At 41.3% G+C, this 18,358-nt stretch overlaps 1 protein-coding gene across 1 annotated transcript in view; it reads left to right on the forward strand.

Moving 5' to 3' along the window:
* LOC138250056 (sodium/hydrogen exchanger 2-like) overlaps nucleotides 1-18,358 on the forward strand; it is a 720,639-nt gene that overhangs the window by 587,961 nt on the left and 114,320 nt on the right. The window contains exons 8-9 of the mRNA XM_069204438.1: nucleotides 601-759; nucleotides 13,311-13,410. Of these exons, the coding sequence (XP_069060539.1) occupies nucleotides 601-759; nucleotides 13,311-13,410 (259 nt within the window). The remainder of the gene's footprint in view (nucleotides 1-600; nucleotides 760-13,310; nucleotides 13,411-18,358) is intronic.

Raw genomic sequence — 18,358 nt, forward strand, 5'->3', positions numbered from 1 at the left:
GCACTGCCCACAATCATGTCATGAGCAGTGCAGGACCTCCCCTGCCCAGCACCCTCGGTGCAATGGCATTGGCCTCGGCTCCTCAAAGAGCCAAGGCCAATGCCGACACACTGTTTCCACTAGGCTGACTGGCAGAAAACTCCTAATAAAGAGGTTTCCGCTGGTCAGCCCAGCGGAAACATCGTAATTAGGCCAGGGGAGACCGCCAGCTCTGTGGCACTCTCTTCCCAACGGGTCTGGCGGAGCGATGATCGGCCCGCCAAACTCGTGATGAGGTCCTTAGTGTGATTATATTTTATTGTTACATGTGTAATCCATTGAAGTTCCTTTAGTTGTGTTTTTGCATGAGTTGTACTGAGAAATTTAGTATCTTAGTGCTTGGATGTGTGACTGTAGCAGGCAGATTTCCACACAAGCACAACTCTCCTCCTGAAACTACATTTTATGAAGCAATCCTCATTCATCTACGTGTTTCATATTTTATACTTTTTGTTTTTTTCAACCAGTTATCACAAACAGTCTTGAAACTAATTTTTCATCTGAACTATCATGTAATAATTCACATCCAGCTTAATGATTTTCTTTTCTCATCCACCACAGGTTCAAAAAGTTTGATAACAAGTACATTCGAAAACTTCTTATCCGGGAGAATCAGCCCAAATCAAGCATTGTTTCACTGTATAAGAAGCTAGAAATAAAACAGGCTATTGAGATGGCAGAAACCGGAATCAGCAGGGACCCATCTTTGTCATCCCTTCAGTAAGTTCACTTTTACAGTATACGATGTGTCTGCCCGTGGGTTTGTTATAACTTTGACTTTGTCACTGCCACTATCACTTGTGCAGCACAAAATGGCGACTAGTGTGGCCACATAGTACAGGCTAGGTTGTAGGGCAATGGTGGGAGTTTGTCTCATGAGGTAAGAGGTGGATGTTGTGGGTTAGGACCAGAAATGTTTTTCACTCATGCCATGGTGAACATGATGCGTACTTCTGCATTACAGTGAACAGAAAGGTATTGTAGGAGAGAATGTTGTTGTGCACGTATATATACAAACCTTAATGGATCACTGCAGCAGCTACATGATGTAACCTATGAAATATAAAGTGCATGTAACTAGTTAATTTTAGCAGGAACTGAAGGTATGGGGAGACGCAAGAGGTTAGAAGTTCAAGAGATGGTTGCATCCAGTGGTGGTAAAGTTCTAAGTGAAACAGACATGTTTTAGTAGCTTTTTGAACAGAGACGAGGTATTACATTTATCAGATGCAGACCAGTGAGGAATTCCGTATTTGAACTCGGTGAACAGGTTACGCCGTCACAACGGTGACAGATATCCTGTCCACCAAAATCTAAATCCCATTATGTTCAATAGGATTTCAGATTTAGGCGGAGGGGCTATCCGTCACTGTTGTGACAGAGTAACCCATCTGCTGAGATTTAAATCAGGCCCTCAGTCTGAGGCTGGTTCCCAGAGAAAAATATATTGTTAGGATGGTTGTTTTTTAGGCATTCTTTTGAGCTCCAAAGTGTTGAGTAGTGGTAGGTAGAATTTTATCCCTTTTTCACTATGATTGCTCTGTGTGTACACCTTTTGGTATTAACACTAGTTTAATTAATCTATTAGTTGTTTTTTTTGTCCCTTCTTTATGCTCTTGTTATCCATTTGTGGATTAGAATATAGAAATTGCTTTGGAGGCTTTATAGTCTCGGGTATTCAAAGTTGTGGAAAACTCATTCAGCAGGGCCTGTGTGTTCATAGGTTTGATCAAAGGTGGAAATGGCTACCAAGCACAAATCATCTTTTCAGCAGGTAGAAGGAATGACCGATCCTAGGGTCTTCAGGTCAGCAGTCTAAGGTTTAGTATTTTCCTACATTGACAAAGACAATGTGATATTAGCTGGATTGCTTAAAAAACGTGATTTCGTATTTGTGACCCATACTTCTCTGCTTGCCCTCCAAAGCAAAGAAAGCAGTTTCCATCATCCCGATTCTTAAATAGCTATACTAGTTAAATTTAAAAGCACACATCGATTTTAATTTAGCCTGTATCATTCACAAGGTTCTGCACTCTGGTCTTCCACCTTAGCCCAAAGTAACCCATAAGCCAACACAAAAGAAAAACTTTCAAGGGAAACCCATGCCCTAATTTTGAGTTCCCAAAACACAAAGGAGCAATGCCACAGAAACTAGGCATCTTCTCCACAGCTCCAGAGTTAGGAACTAAATTTCTAGAGAAATCAGCTTGATTTAAAACCTACTTCTTTCAGAAAAAACTTCAAATATCATATGGTCAAACTACATCTACAGAATTAACTAAGCTCACCCTCCTCCAGTCTCTCTGTTCTCTGTTATATGGTAACTATCACCTTGTATCTGTGTTAAGTTCCAAACAAAGCATTCTTCTTCCACTGTGTTTAGGACTGCTCTATATAAATATCAGGACTAAATACAAATCCAAAGCAGCATTCAATTTGTTCCTCTGGTATGAAAGCCTGAGGGGGCCATTCATAGTAGGACTACTTAGTGCCAGTGTGTGGGTACTGAACCTACTAGACTGATGGTCACTCCATTGTACAGGGAGTGCAGAATTATTAGGCAAGTTGTATTTTTGAGGATTAATTTTATTATTGAACAACAACCATGTTCTCAATGAACCCAAAAAACTCATTAATATCAAAGCTGAATATTTTTGGAAGTAGTTTTTAGTTTGTTTTTAGTTTTAGCTATGTTAGGGGGATATCTGTGTGTGCAGGTGACTATTACTGTGCATAATTATTAGGCAACTTAACAAAAAACAAATATATACCCATTTCAATTATTTATTATTACCAGTGAAACCAATATAACATCTCAACATTCACAAATATACATTTCTGACATTCAAAAACAAAACAAAAACAAATCAGTGACTGATATAGCCACCTTTCTTTGCAAGGACACTCAAAAGCCTGCCATCCATGGATTCTGTCAGTGTTTTGATCTGTTCACCATCAACATTGCGTGCAGCAGCAACCACAGCCTCCCAGACACTGTTCAGAGAGGTGTACTGTTTTCCCTCCTTGTAAATCTCACATTTGATGATGGACCACAGGTTCTCAATGGGGTTCAGATCAGGTGAACAAGGAGGCCATGTCATTTGATTTCCTTCTTTTATACCCTTTCTTGCCAGCCACGCTGTGGAGTACTTGGACGCGTGTGATGGAGCATTGTCCTGCATGAAAATCATGTTTTTCTTGAGGGATGCAGACTTCTTCCTGTACCACTGCTTGAAGAAGGTGTCTTCCAGGAACTGGCAGTAGGACTGGGAGTTGAGCTTGACTCCATCCTCAACCCGAAAAGGCCCCACAAGCTCATCTTTGATGATACCAGCCCAAACCAGTACTCCACCTCCACCTTGCTGGCGTCTGAGTCGGACTGGAGCTCTCTGCCCTTTACCAATCCAGCCACGGGCCCATCCATCTGGCCCATCAAGACTCACTCTCATTTCATCAGTCCATAAAACCTTAGAAAAATCAGTCTTGAGATATTTCTTGGCCCAGTCTTGACGTTTCAGCTTGTGTGTCTTGTTCAGTGGTGGTCGTCTTTCAGCCTTTCTTACCTTGGCCATGTCTCTGAGTATTGCACACCTTGTGCTTTTGGGCACTCCAGTGATGTTGCAGCTCTGAAATATGGCCAAACTGGTGGCAAGTGGCATCGTGGCAGCTGCACGCTTGACTTTTCTCAGTTCATGGGCAGTTATTTTGCGCCTTGGTTTTTCCACACGCTTCTTGCGACCCTGTTGACTATTTTGAATGAAACGCTTGATTGTTCGATGATCACGCTTCAGAAGCTTTGCAATTTTAAGAGTGCTGCATCCCTCTGCAAGATATCTCACTATTTTTGACTTTTCTGAGCCTGTCAAGTCCTTCTTTTGACCCATTTTGCCAAAGGAAAGGAAGTTGCCTAATAATTATGCACACCTGATATAGGGTGTTGATGTCATTAGACCACACCCCTTCTCATTACAGAGATGCACATCACCTAATATGCTTAATTGGTAGTAGGCTTTCGAGCCTATACAGCTTGGAGTAAGACAACATGCATAAAGAGGATGATGTGGTCAAAATACTCATTTGCCTAATAATTCTGCACTCCCTGTAGTGTGTTAGGTTCTATGAGATCATGAGTCCCCTGTTCTGAAAAGACAGCGCCAAGGCTGCATCTAGCAGAGTGGACAATTATAACTCTGTGATAGTAAAGAGACAAGCTTTTGAGGATAGAAAGATGGCTTTGATTTGCAAAGACAAGGTTAGTCTTCAGAAAATTAAACATATTAAAGAAAATTGTTTCTTCATCTGGAATGAGGGGGGAGGATGCTCAGGTGCAGTACATTCATGAATCCAAAGCTGTTCCTATTTGTTTATGTTGGATGGCCTGGTAATTCTCTCACTCCTCTGGCCCCTAGGCACACCTGCTTAATGACTATTTAGGGGCAGATTTATAGTTTTTGCTGCAAACCTGCGTTAGCGCAGGTTTGCGGCAAAAACTATAGCACTGAGTAGTGCAATTCCTAGACACCAGCTGTGCGCTATATTTAAGGAATGGCGCTAGCAGGCACTAAGGCCCTTTTAGCGTTCTTTGAAAGGACACAAACAGGGCCTGGGAGGCACAGGGAGAACCGGGGCCTGTGCACCAAATTTTGGCGATACACTGTTTAAAGTAAAAATGCCTCTAAGCAGTGTAGCACCATTTTCTGGCGCACAAGCCATATGTACATGGCTCCTGTCTCAGTAAAGACAGGAGCCATGCCCATCACCCCAATGGCCTTGCCCAGGGGAAAAATGTCCCCTGTGCATGGCCACTGGGGCCAGCGGTGTGCAGAGGGCCCCAAGTCAGGGCCCTCAAGCGGTGTTGGATAGAGAAAAAAAAAATACCTACCTGGACTTACCTTCGGATGTGTTCCCCATCTGTGGGTGACCTCCTGGTGCGGGGGGGGTGGGTGGGGTTGTCCCTGGGGACACGGAAGGGCACCTGTGGGCAATTTCCATGGTCTCTGACCATGGAAATCTGCCTCTAGGTCCCCTTACGCCTGCCCATACCCAGGTGTTAAATAATGATGCTAAGCAGGCTTAGTGACATTATTTTAGGCCCTCCTCCTCCCATGCGTGATTTTTGCACGGGAGGATAAATAAGGTGCTAGGGCCTTTGAGGCTTTTTTTGCCCGGGAACACCTACCTTGCATCTCATTGACGCAAGGTAGTTTTCCACAGGCAAAATATTTTGTTAACTGCAATATTTTGGTGCTAGACATGTCTAGTGCCAAAATATAAATATTGAGTTAAGTTTGCTGGGGATTTACGTAAAAAGAAATGATGCAAATCCGGCACAAACATAGTATAAATATGGGCCTTAGAATTTTAGTGGTACACAATGTTGCTGGGACTGTTGCAGCAGGCTGGTCAGTCTGTCTTTAACCTCAGCATTAACTATGGGCTGATTTCAACATTATGCATTTCTCAAAAAGTATTCAATCACTTTGTTCTTACAGCTTGTTCACAACAAAAACATTATTGATCATTAAAAACAACAAAATATAAACCTGTTGCAAACATGTGGACAGCCTTACGTGTTTTTTGTGAGCTTGCTGGACTTTTCAGAAGGATTGCAAGGGCCTGCTTTTTGTGTATGTCAGAATGTCAAGGTCAAAAATTCGACCTATAAAAATATAAACTACAGAATATCCTACAGAATATTGACTACTACTGCATTGTCAAGGTAAGGGTGCATAAGTACATATAGATTTACTATTCTTAACAGACATCTGCATACCCTGACAATATATATAGTGTCAGATGTACGTAGATGTGAAGTTAAGTACAGTAAACTTATACTTACCTATATATACTTATTTGGTGATACAGGGCTGTCGAAATTATAGAGTTAGTATTTTTGTAGATCGATATTAAATACTCAGGGCCTCATTTATGAGGCCCTAGCGGCAAACTGCTCCACCAGAGCATTTACGCTCCGGTGACGCAGTGTGCCAGTCCATATTTACAAGGCTAGCAAAGCCACCTTGCATGGCTTTTCATGGCCTTGTAAATATGGGCCCTATTCATAACATAACACTGCTTGAAAGGGGCGTTCCATGGATATTGCTTGGGGTGTTCCCATGCAACACCCATGGAACTCAAGGGAATCTGATGCATTCCTAGATTTACAAGTCTGGGAATGTGTCAGATTCCTACACAACCTCAGGGGTGGCGTAACAGTGATGCAACGAGAAATATCTTTATTTCTCCCTGTCTGTTCCTCTTTCTATGTGTGCTTCATTTTTGCAGCACACATAGGAAGAGGAATACACCTCTTGTGATTGATTTGTGCAGGAAGCTGTCCCTTCCTGCACAAAAACAATCATCCGCACAATGCAGGATCTCTTGCACCCTGGTACAAGGGTGCCTATGTTGATGCATGGCAACAATTTATGGGCCAGCACAGGAAGAGAGGACAGAACTGTGCCGTGCCTTGTAGATACAGTGCATTTCTGCCCTTTCCCGGTGGCGCACCAAGACACTTGTGGTATCACCCTGCACCACGGACCTTGTAAATGAGGCCACCAGTGTTCCACTGTTTTGTGGATTTGAGATGATTTAAATTGATAAAGAGGAATTGAATAAGTTACGTGGAAGGAGAAACACATACTATGGAGAACAGGTGGATCATCAGATTTTTTTGTCTCTTTTTGCAGATTATTTTCTTGTTTAAAAATTGGGAACCCCATCTCCCTTGTCCTCTTCTATACCTCCCAAACCCTGTAGATCACCAATAACCTAGATTGTACCTCATCTTAATTCTCCTTCCTTTCCTTAGGCAGCATCCTAACCCTTATCCTGAGTTTACAGCAACTTCTACTTTATTACTTAGCTGAAATCTACCAGTACTCTTACATCCATTTTTTTCAGACCATTGTTAGAGGAGTTTAAATGTTTTGTTCCGAAGATTTTTGACTGCGGGTTCACCTGTGAGAATATAGCATACCAGTGTTAGATTAACAGTTAACCCCAAATAAACAAAATCCTAAATTCGTGATTGGTGCTGTTTAATCCCCACGAATAAAACTGTTTCTCAATTGCCGCAAAATAGTCCAATACACAAATATATACAATACATGTTGCCAGTGACTCACATATAAGGGTTTTCTTCAGAATGTTCAGTCTGCCGAATTTCGCTGGGTTCAGGGAACGTTACATATACACCCAGAAAAATATGTGTGTTAATCATAGAAAAGATGTAATAGGATCATGCACCCACAACAGCTGATAAGCCAAGATGTGCTATACACATTTAAAACAAAGACATATTTCACATATTAAAATATTGCCTCCAACTGTCCTTGCAGTTTCCTTATACAATGATTACACATTACACATCTCTAACATAACTGACAGTGTAACCGAAAATAACACTATGGTTATTTATAATATGTTAATCTATCAGCAGCAAGCTTATGTAAGTTAAGAGAGGACTGTGCCAACAGCCTTAACTTGTATGTTCTCAATAGATAATGCAATAGAAGGGGCTTCTTCGGATAATGAACACTGCAGGATTCCTCAGCTTGCCTCTCTAATTCAAAGATTTGAGGGCTAAAATTAATGCTCTCTCTCATGTACTGGGCCTGTAAATCCTAAATGGTGGTTTTGTGGGTGATAATCCACCTTCTTGCACACATTTGTCAGCAAATAGAATTGCTGCACAGGACTACATTGGTCCCAGTCAAAAATTCAACACAATAGAAGAATTCAAAGCTCTCCCGGTTCAAGATCAAGCAAACAATCATCAGAAATATTGGACATATGTAAACAGCATAATTTCAGGAATTAAAACAATTGATATGACCACTGTACCACCACAGGAATAGATACCTTATATACCAAAAACTATACAGAACAAATAATTCCCCTACCTTTACAACTCAGATTTCTGATCAGCAGAATGGAGAAACCACTAAAACTGAAATACAATCCAGCTTTTTTATATAAATCTGTTTCATTGCATTTTAATTAAAGAATACACATGTAGAACAACATAAAAAATTAGAAATATTGCAGCTCTCACCCTGACCCAGTGTGTCTTTGCACCAAAATATCATATGGTAATAACAGGTGATAAAGAGTACTTTCAAATAACTACTAACGTGTAACCCCCAATGAGCGACACTTTCAATATTAGACTCCCCAATGGGTTCCATGTCTTTTTGTATTTTTGTGGGCAACCACATCTCAAGTACACCCTGTCCTCTTCAGCTGCACAGTAGTCCATTGGTCTTGTCCAATCCTCAATGGTTGTGGCCATTGCTGCCCTCCTAGGGCTGGAAACCTCTCCCTTAAATCCATCCTAAAGAACATTCCCAAAGATTAGGCTCCAGGCCCTAATGGGTTACGTGCAGTGCTCTACAAGGGCAACATGGATTTATAGGCAGAGGTATTAACTCCACTCCATATCCGCTGTTTAAAACAAATGCAGTCCCAGATAGTTGTTTTTCCCGGTGGCCATTCCCAAAAAGAGCCAGCATACCTCCCCAAGCGATTATCTGCTAATAGCCTTACTGGACATAGATGGTGTTTTGCCAAACCCATTCTAAAGGATCTAGAGAAATGTGCGGAGGACAAAAGATTAATACCCTGCTATCAAAAGTGCTTCAAAAGGGGCAGCAGCATTAATGGTATTATGACTATATATGTACCAAATCATCAATGAATCGGGCAATCAATACACAGCTTTTATCGATTTCAAAACAGCATTTGATTCACTCAGCAGTAGATGGCAAACTACTGGACAAGTTATTGGCTTGGGGTATCCTCACAAGTCTTGTGAAAGCTATCATCAACTTGTATTCGTGAACTTGCTTGAAAATCAGACTGGACCCAGAAATTATTGTAATTGTAATAGTAATTGTATTTACATAGCACTTACTGCCCCTGATGAGGCGTTGAAGCGCTTTTCGGTGAGTAGCATGCTACTCTGAATAGGAAAATATGAGTACAGTATTAGTATAAGTATAGGGAGGTATGATTTCATTTGAGTGGAGGACATGATTCTTTTAGTTGGATTGAATTGAATAATGGAGGTATGGAAGAGGGAAGAATCAATATGTGTTAATTGGGAGATCATAGTTGCAAGATGAGGTTTGGGATAAGTAAAGGAGAGATGGAGGAGGGAAGGGTCTGTAGAAAGGGATTGGGGAAATGATAGTAGTAAGATGATGTGTGGGATGCATAAAGGAGAGATAAATGAGGGAGAATTTAGTAGGGTTGTTTGGGAGATCATAGTAGTAAATTGAGGTTTGGGGTGAGCCTGGAAGGGTGGAGAAGGGAAGATTCTAGGAAGGGTTATTTTGGAGATCATAGTAGTAGAATGGTTTGGGGATGAGTCAAAGAGTGGAGGCAGAGGATAGATTGATAGAGGTAAAGGGAAATGGTGAGACAGAGTAAAGCTTTCAAGAGAGTAGTTTTTCCCTCTTGTACAGTAAGACTTAAGTTATAAATATATAGACACATGATCACATACTAAGGCAATATATGTGTCAGAAGTATAATATGTTGAGATTTAAGTTGTATCGTATAAACATTGACTTTACATAGTTGCAGTGTTTGAAGTTAATTTGTTGCGGTCATGTGGTCCAGCTTTTTATTCTTTAATAATGGACACATGTATGCCTTTTTAAGGTCTTCAGGAAAGATTCCTGTAGTTAATTATTGATGATTCTTCTTACTGATGTGACAGCAGAGGTAGATAAAAAAATATTCTTCAAGATGTGTGGTGAACAATGGTCAGAAGGGCAGCTGGAAAACCTGCTTGATTTGACCAGATCCATAAATTCACTTTGTCATATTTGTTTGAAGGGGTGCAGAGGCTGGGTTTGCTTACTTTTGGAGAGCATTCTTGGAAATAGGGTGGTGCTGGTGGTTTTCCTTAGTTTCAAACAGGAGTCCAATGTGTCTGCCTTGGTCTGTAATGATTGCCAGTTTGTCTTTGAATTCTTGAGTGATGGGATGAGTTCCTTCCATGCATTTAAATTTTTAAAATTTGTTGAGAATTTTATAAAATTCTTTATTTGCAGATAGAGCATTATAAATTATGTCTGAGTAGTACCTGTTTTAGCTTTTCTAATTAAAGATTTGTATATTTTGTTAAGTTTGTATAGGTGAAGTTTGTCTTCAGTGTTGGTTGTTTTGAGCCAGGTTTGTTGCAGTCTTCTGATTTGTTGTTTTATCTTTTTTAGTTCTGTGTTTCTCCAAGGTGCTTGTTTACTTTTGTCCTGCTTTGTTTTTCTGAGTGGCATTACGATATCGAAAGCTACCACTAGCCACTCATAATGTTTTTGAACAGAATTTATTGTATCTAGATCTCTGTTGGCTGTTAGTTGTGCTTCTATGTATTCAAAACTGAGCTTATTCCATAGACAATAGGTGTATGCATGTAAGGTGGTTTTGGTTGTATTGATTAGTTGTTGTTCACTATGGAGAAGATCAGTAAGTACAAATGTTTAAAGCAAGGCTGTGTGATTGCTCCAATATCTTTAATGTATACATAGCTGACTTAAAAGGAGCCCTCAATGATGCAGCCATGTTCCCTCTAAAAATATTGGAACAACCATTTAACGTATTACGATATGCAGATAACACCATGATGCCATATAAAACACCAATTAGCCTGCAAAGGAAACTAGGGGCATATTTATACTCCGTTTGCGCCGGAATTGCGTCATTTTTTTGACGCAATCCTGACGCAAAACGAACTCCATATTTATACTTTGGCGTTAGACGCGTCTAGCGCCAAAGTCCATGGAGTTTGCATCATTTTTTAGCGTGGACACCTACTTTGCGTTAATGATATGCAAGGTAGGCGTTCACATCTAAAAAATTGACTCTGAGGCATGTGCGCCGTATTTACATTCCCGGGCAAAATTCACGCCCAGGAGTGGGCGGGTCAAAAAAAATGACATACGCCCGCTTTTGCGCCGTTTTTTAGCGCCTGGAAAAGGCAGGCGCTAAGGGACCTGTGGGCTCTGAAGGAGCCCAGAGGTGCCCTCCCATGCCCCCAGGGACACCCCCTGTCACCCTTGCCCACCCCAGGAGGACACCCAAGGCTGGAGGGACCCATCCCAGGGACATTACGGTAAGTTCAGGTAAGTCATTTTTTTTTTTTTTGTGGCATAGGGGGGCCTGATTTGTGCCCCCCTACATGCCACTATGCCCAATGACCATGCCCAGGGGACAGAAGTCCCCTGGGCATGGCCATTGGGCAAGGGGGCATGACTCCTGTCTTTGCTAAGACAGGAGTCATTTCTATGGGGGTTGGGAGTCGAAAAAAATGGCGCAAATCGGGTTGAGGCGAAAAATTCGCCTCAACTTGACTTGCCCCATTTTTTTACGCCCAAGCCCCATATCCCCCTACGCCGGCGCTGCCTGGTGTACGTCGTTTTTTTCCACGCACACCAGGCAGCGCTGGCAGCTAACGTCATTGATTAAATACGGCGCCCGCATGGCGCTTCAGAATGGCGTTAGCCGGCGCTAATTTTTTTGACGCAAAACTGCGTTAGCGCAGTTTTGCGTCAAAAAGTATAAATATGGCCCCTAATACGTTGAGCGATTTCTGCTCAAAGCACCACTTGAGGATCAACAATGATAAAGAAAAAAGTGGTAATATTTGGTCAAAAGATTGTCAAGAAAGGAAATTTAAACAGTAATAAGCTGGAGTCCAATGGCAGATATATGTCAATCAGGGAGGCCTTTAGAGGCAATTAACAACTATTAAAACCACAGCCATGCCTTTAAGTTCATGTTTCCTAAGGTTGAATTGTGAACTATTGGGCCGTCGCTTAATCCATTAATGCAAGTGGTCAAGTGCAATGTGTAGCCTACACTAACATTTGGCTAGATAATCTTCTATGAGAAATGCACTAACTAGCCAGACATTGCGCCATGTCGGACATGTATTCAGTGTTTTAGACTACCAGAGAGCCCATCTGAACCACAAGTGGACCTGTGAAATCAGTCTTTTCAAGCAAGCAAATATCCTGGTGCCCTTTTGTATTGCCTCCTATTGAAAATTTAGAACGGCCTCATAAGGATGTTTAAAACAACTAATGTGGCAAACAGTTAAGGTCTTTGAGAACAAGAACCCACAAAACATATATCTGGAAGACTCTTTAGTATTACTGCACTTTAAGAACGTCTGAAACGTTGGTCTTACCAAAGCAACAAACAAACAAAACTAGCTTTAAAACAGGTAAACTAAGGGCCTGATTTAGAACTTGGCAGAGGGGAATACACCATCACAAACGTGAAGGATATCCTGTCTACCATATTACAATCCCATTTTCTAAATCAGGCCCTTAATCTCTTTAACTGATGACTGCTTAACATACCAAAAACAGAAACCCAGTAGGACGGTGCTAAGTAGTTATAATAACAACACAAGGCAAAATTATTGGTATCCACAGATCAGTCTTGAGAGGATAATAAGGCTAATCACAGCAAGATTGTATTTGCTTTCACTAAGGGACTTTCATTATGACCACCTGGTAGGTGAAAAGGACAGTACATGCTGCCTCTGTAAAGCTGATCAGAAACCATTGCTCAACATCAAGCAATGGGCAGTGCTCCACATCATGCCATGGGCATGGGCAATGCAGCCCCCCCCTTGGTCCCCGGCACTGGCTTTCTGCCTGGTGGAAGGTGGGATTGTAAGCAGCTAGGTTGCACTGAGTTCAGCGCCGTCATGGCTGGTTACAAGCCCGCCTGCTGTCACCCTGTCAGGATCTGTGATCCTGGTGGGGATGGCGGTCTTAAGGTGGGTCCGCCCGCCTAAGTCGCAATTGGGCAATTAGACTGCCAAGAGTGTGGTGGTCCAACCGTCAACATGTGTGTGGCGGACCTTGGACTACCACACTCGTAATGAGGCACATAGTTTTATACATGATCATTTATAAGGATGAGGAATTTTGCTTTCTAGCTGGTATGTAGTGATATTATTGATATCCTTTTGCAATGATTTTAGATTATGATGTAATAAATATTTAAATTCAGTAAACAAATATTTGTTTTGGTACCAAACCTATCAAAGAGCCTAGCTCATCCAGCCTTGCAAGCTACTTGCTTCAAGCAAAGCACACTCTCAAAGTTAAAAAACTTTGCAGAAACCAAACTTACTCAGCATTCAAAACAAAGGTTGTAAGAATTGAAATGTGTCGCTTCTAAAATCAAATGTAAATGGTACTTTTTACATTTGTGTTAATGGTGTGAATTGCTTTAATCCTCAACAGGCATTTCCAGGATGAAAATAAAGTGAAACCAGTCTCCCCACATGAGGTGGACGAAATGCGGGATTTACTAACAAGAAATCTTTATCAGATACGACAGCGAGTAAGAATCAAAACATTTTATCCACCAGTTGATATATGTCCTTGAAAACATTTACTTTGTTTATGGTTGAGATTGCAGTAGGGATAGTAATAGGAGACATAAGCATTGTACTAGGTGCACTACAAAGTTAATGCTGAGTTTAACACAAATGTGCTCTGTTTGGTTAATCAATAATACACAACTTGAAGACATCTACACTAGGCCTCTGTGGAGTAAGTACATTGGCTACCACCGCAGAATTTCTGCTCCTATTTTTGGATACACTATGGGCCTGATTACAACTTTGGAGGAAGTGTTAATCCGTCCCAAATGTGACGGATATACCACCAGCCGTATTACGAGTTCCATAGGATATAATGGACTCGTAATACGGCTGGTGGTATATCCGTCACTTTTGGGACGGATTAACACCTTCCTCCAAAGTTGTAATCAGGCCCTATGTTTTTAAAGGACAGTACATTGCTATATCCATGTAAAACATAAATGATCACCTCTATACAGGTATAGCCTCTAAACTGCATCTTTAGTATTAAATCCTCTCTGTTACATTTGGCCATTTGATTTTTGTGGAGCTTCTCTGCATATTTTGAGGTAGGTAGGATTTCCACCCATTTACGGGTGGGAAATCAGACCCTGTCGGCCTGGCCGACGGAGGAAGAGAGACAGTTCCACCACCAGCACCACCACACCAACAAGACTCTGTCTGCCGTATTACGATACTTAATACGGCGTGACAGAGTCCTGTCAGCATTGCTGTGCTGGTGGTGGAAAACGGCAGGACCCATCCCCTCTCGGACGACCACCTCACCAGAAAAGGTAAGTTGATCGTCCGAAAAGGGGGGAGGTGGGGGTGTTGGGTGCATGTGTGTGGAGTGTGCGTGTATGTGTGTGAATGGGGGTGTCTGGGTGCGTGTATGTATGCGTATGGGGGTATCTGGGTGCGTATATATGTGCAAATGGGGGTGTCTGGGTGCATGAAGGAATGTGGTGTCTGGGTGTGTGCATGAATGTGGAGGTGGGAGTGCATGTGCATGAATGCGGAGAGGGGAGTGTGTTTGCATGAAAGCGGAGAGGGGGAGTGAGTGAATGGATGCGGTGGGGAAGTATGTGAATGGATGCAGTGGGGGAGTGCGCCAATGGATGTGGGGGATGGGGTATGCATGATTGCGGAGGGGTGTGCATATGTGTGAGTGCGAGTGGGGGTTTGTGTATGGTTGTGTGCGGTGGCGAGAGTGAGTGCATGTGCGTGGATGTGGGGGGGAGGGTGCTCCCACAATATGGCTGTCTTTACCACCGTCCATGTGGCGGTTTAATCTCCACTGTGAGTGTGGCGGTTTTAAGACTGCCACACTTTTAATGAGGGCCTCAGTCCCTCTTTGCCCTTCTTGTTACCACTAGCTTGGGAAATTGTTCTTGTGCTATATCCAAGGCTTCCTGCTGTAGCTTTCTGGGGATGACAATATGTTGGTTCTCACAAGAAGCCATTCAAAATTCTTTCTAAATATGTCTGAAGGTTATCAGCTACTTGACATCTGGAGAGAGCAAGTCACTGTCAAGTATTTCCATTCCCATCTGTCAATTCAAGTGACATTTTGCTTTATGGTTCACAAATATCATCAGAAGACCTGGATGAGCCATCACAGGTATTTGCCATATGAGTGTATGTGATATGCCTACTGTCAAGCTCTTCTTCTCCAGTCATGAATATATTAACCTGTGTCATGGCAGTCAACCTCTCCTGAAATATGCAGCTACTTGGTGCACATCATCTCCCATTTTGCCTTGACCCCTATAGCTACCTGACCTGGAGGACTGGCATATACACACAAGTGAAGAACATATTAGACCATGTTTCTGGCACTGATGGCTTTCTTCTTTATTTCTTGTAATATTTGTATACATTCCTTTTTTATTATCCACTTGAACACTCATGCTATATTTCTTTTGTGGCCTAGTCCTTTATGTGCAGTGAACAGCAATTGGTAATTACTAAGAATAACCTTACATCATTCACTTTTATGGGGCCTGCCGAGACCACACCAAAACACAACCCATCCTTGAACCATTACAACTCCTAAATACTCCAAAACACCACACATTCATATTGCAGTGATTCCTAAAGATATGCATATCCTGTGGTGAATCCTAAAGGAAGAACTCAGTTTCCTTACTCCTGATACTGTTTAGCAATAAAGATTACTCTTGAAACACATATTGTTATTTGGTGGGAGTGATTGTTTCTTATTGCAAGCATGTTTAAGAACTTGCTTAGGATATTGATTTCTTCATTTTCTGCCTCAATACTTGTGCACCCACAGTCTACATGCAATTAGGGTTGAAAAGGAAGTCAATCTTTTGTTGTCTCTCTCTTGCTACAGTGACCAGAGAACACTTTGCTGGGGGCTCACTTATAGAGTTGTTCCTTGCTTGCTGCCTCTTCATGTTGGTCCCACAAAGGGCATTTCACAAGTGCACTCTTTCTGTCCTGTGCCCCTTCTAAAGCTCCCTGGCTCCCTAGTGCTCATTCTGCCTCCTTACTTTGCCCTTGAACTGCTGTGTCATGGTGCCATGTATTGTGCTTTGGCTCCTCTGCAGCCTTTCTATTTCATAAAGACAAGTGATAATATTCCTTAATTAGTATTTAAACATCTTTATTTGAGATAAAACACATCTGAAGATACGTAAAACTTTCCCATACTATATCACACATTTTAATTCATGTTCATCTTATATCAAAAACAAATATTTTAACATTTATACTTTCAAAATCTCAATGCCATTCTGTCTTTCTTCACAGCAATAAATTCCACACTATAAAAAAGAATATTCCTATATTATTATATTATTTTGTACAATGCAGAATAATAATCTTCATAGGTTGACCATCAGTGCTAGTTTCAAATTTACATTACAGCCACTATAGCCAACACATTTCGCAGTGATGGACCACTTCTTCAGGGCTGTAATAAAAGCATACACTTAAAACACATAGATGTACTATTGAACTGCATAACTAATTTAACATTGGTTTTAATGCAGAGCGGTCCTTCACATTGAAAGTTCTTAAAGACATACACACAAGTCCACCCTGAAGAGGTACACATTGCATATCAAATAATATAACCTATAATCTACATTACATTTAAAAAAAATATAGACCATAGATTTGCACAACAAATTATAGATTTTTTTTATAGGGAGGAGAAAATTAATTGACCTTCTCTTTTGAGGGAACCTATCTCTACCCTTGTGATCCTAGCTCTATTCAACCCGGTGATGACCTTTGCCCCATTACTTCCTGTTCTTCCCAAACCATCAAGTGGAAGAGGTGTCCAGTGCCCACCTGGCCACTGAGTAGTTCCTCATGGTCCTAGAATTCCTTTGCTTTTCACTGCTGACCTTTGACATGACACACCTCTCCTGTGTTTTTGCAGACAGATACCAATTGACTCTTGATATATGAGTTCGAAAGGAGTAAAGGAATATTCTGCATGTTGAAGCACTTTATTTCCTTAATGACAAATTTTTCAAGACAGGATTCCATGTATGAGTAAATGTGAGTGCCTAGCTTAAAATAAAAAATAAAAACATTTCAAGATGGCCACTTATGCAGGTGCATACATACTGCCAAACAAACAGCCATCTTGGAATTTTCTTGTTACATTTTTATTATTTACCATTCCAAGATTTCTGACAGTCATTTTGAATGGTAAATTAAGAAGTAGATGGAGAATTTGTACAGTTGTCAGGTCTTTCAAAAGCAATATTTCTTTTTTTAAGTGGGGTGCAAGAAGTGGTTTCATGAGCAGAGGTGCTGTGGGCAGAGTGGCAGAGACAGGCAGTGTGACAGAAACATGATGCACCCTCCCACATCCCCTGCTAAAAGTGAAATCAAATGGGACCTTAATTAAAATAAAAAATATATTGCCATATTTAAGAGCTCCTAGCGTGTCATTTTCTTTATGCTAAGATGGTGCTAAGTGGCATTTTCCCTTTTGACATATTTACAAAGTGGCACAATGCATGCATTGCGCCACTTTGTAAACCCTTGCGCCACGTTATGCCTGCTCCAGGCATAATGTATGCAAGGGGGCTGTTCCCCTGTTTCAGTACTTTTAACGCCTACTCAGAGGAGGCGTTAAACGGTGGCATACAATTATCTATAATGGGCCCCTATGTACTCTGCAGGTGTAGCCCCAAAATGTTTACACTACTCCTGCAAAAATCATCAATAGAGTAAAAAAAATTATGCTATCGCCCCCTACCCTGCTCAACGGTGCGCCGTATTTTAAATACGGCGCACACATGGTGGTGGTAGGGGGGCACTAAGGTGCGCAAGAAAAGTGGCGCTGCACTAGGTACAGCACCACTTTTCTTAAATCTGCCCCATAGTTTCCTTACATCAGTAGTGGAAGGATACAATTCATCTGATTAGAAAAAAACAGTAAAGCTACATGCTTCAATTTTTATACATGTAAAAATAGTAGTTTTACAATTTTCCTAACAAGAGAAAATGCTTACATAATTGTGAGGTCCATGAAAAATCTGACTGCAGTACAAGGTCAGCCTTTTTCATTTTTTTTCTGTTGTTTTTTTATGACATTCCATGGGCTTACAGTGGATTTCCTGTCTGTGCTTCATTGTGCTTTAAAATGTAAGGAATGTAAATATAGAAGAACTGGGCAAACAAAGACAAATCTGGTGCAGATGGGGTATGTGGCCTTCCTTTTCAGATTAGATCATTGTGACTTTCATACATTCACAAAACACATGGCATACACCAAGTGTGTGATGTATAGTTCAATGATGGAATTGTGCAAAAAAAGAACCCTCTATTCCAGTATTTACCAAACTGTGGGTTGACACCTAGATCCAGTTGCTGGTGAGTAGGAAAAGTCTGAGCACTCTAAATGCTGTGTCTTGCCTGGAATTTACATTTTGTGTTTAG

Source organism: Pleurodeles waltl, chromosome 8 (genome assembly GCF_031143425.1).
Source record: "Pleurodeles waltl isolate 20211129_DDA chromosome 8, aPleWal1.hap1.20221129, whole genome shotgun sequence".
In the NCBI taxonomy this organism is placed as follows: Eukaryota; Metazoa; Chordata; class Amphibia; order Caudata; family Salamandridae; genus Pleurodeles; species Pleurodeles waltl.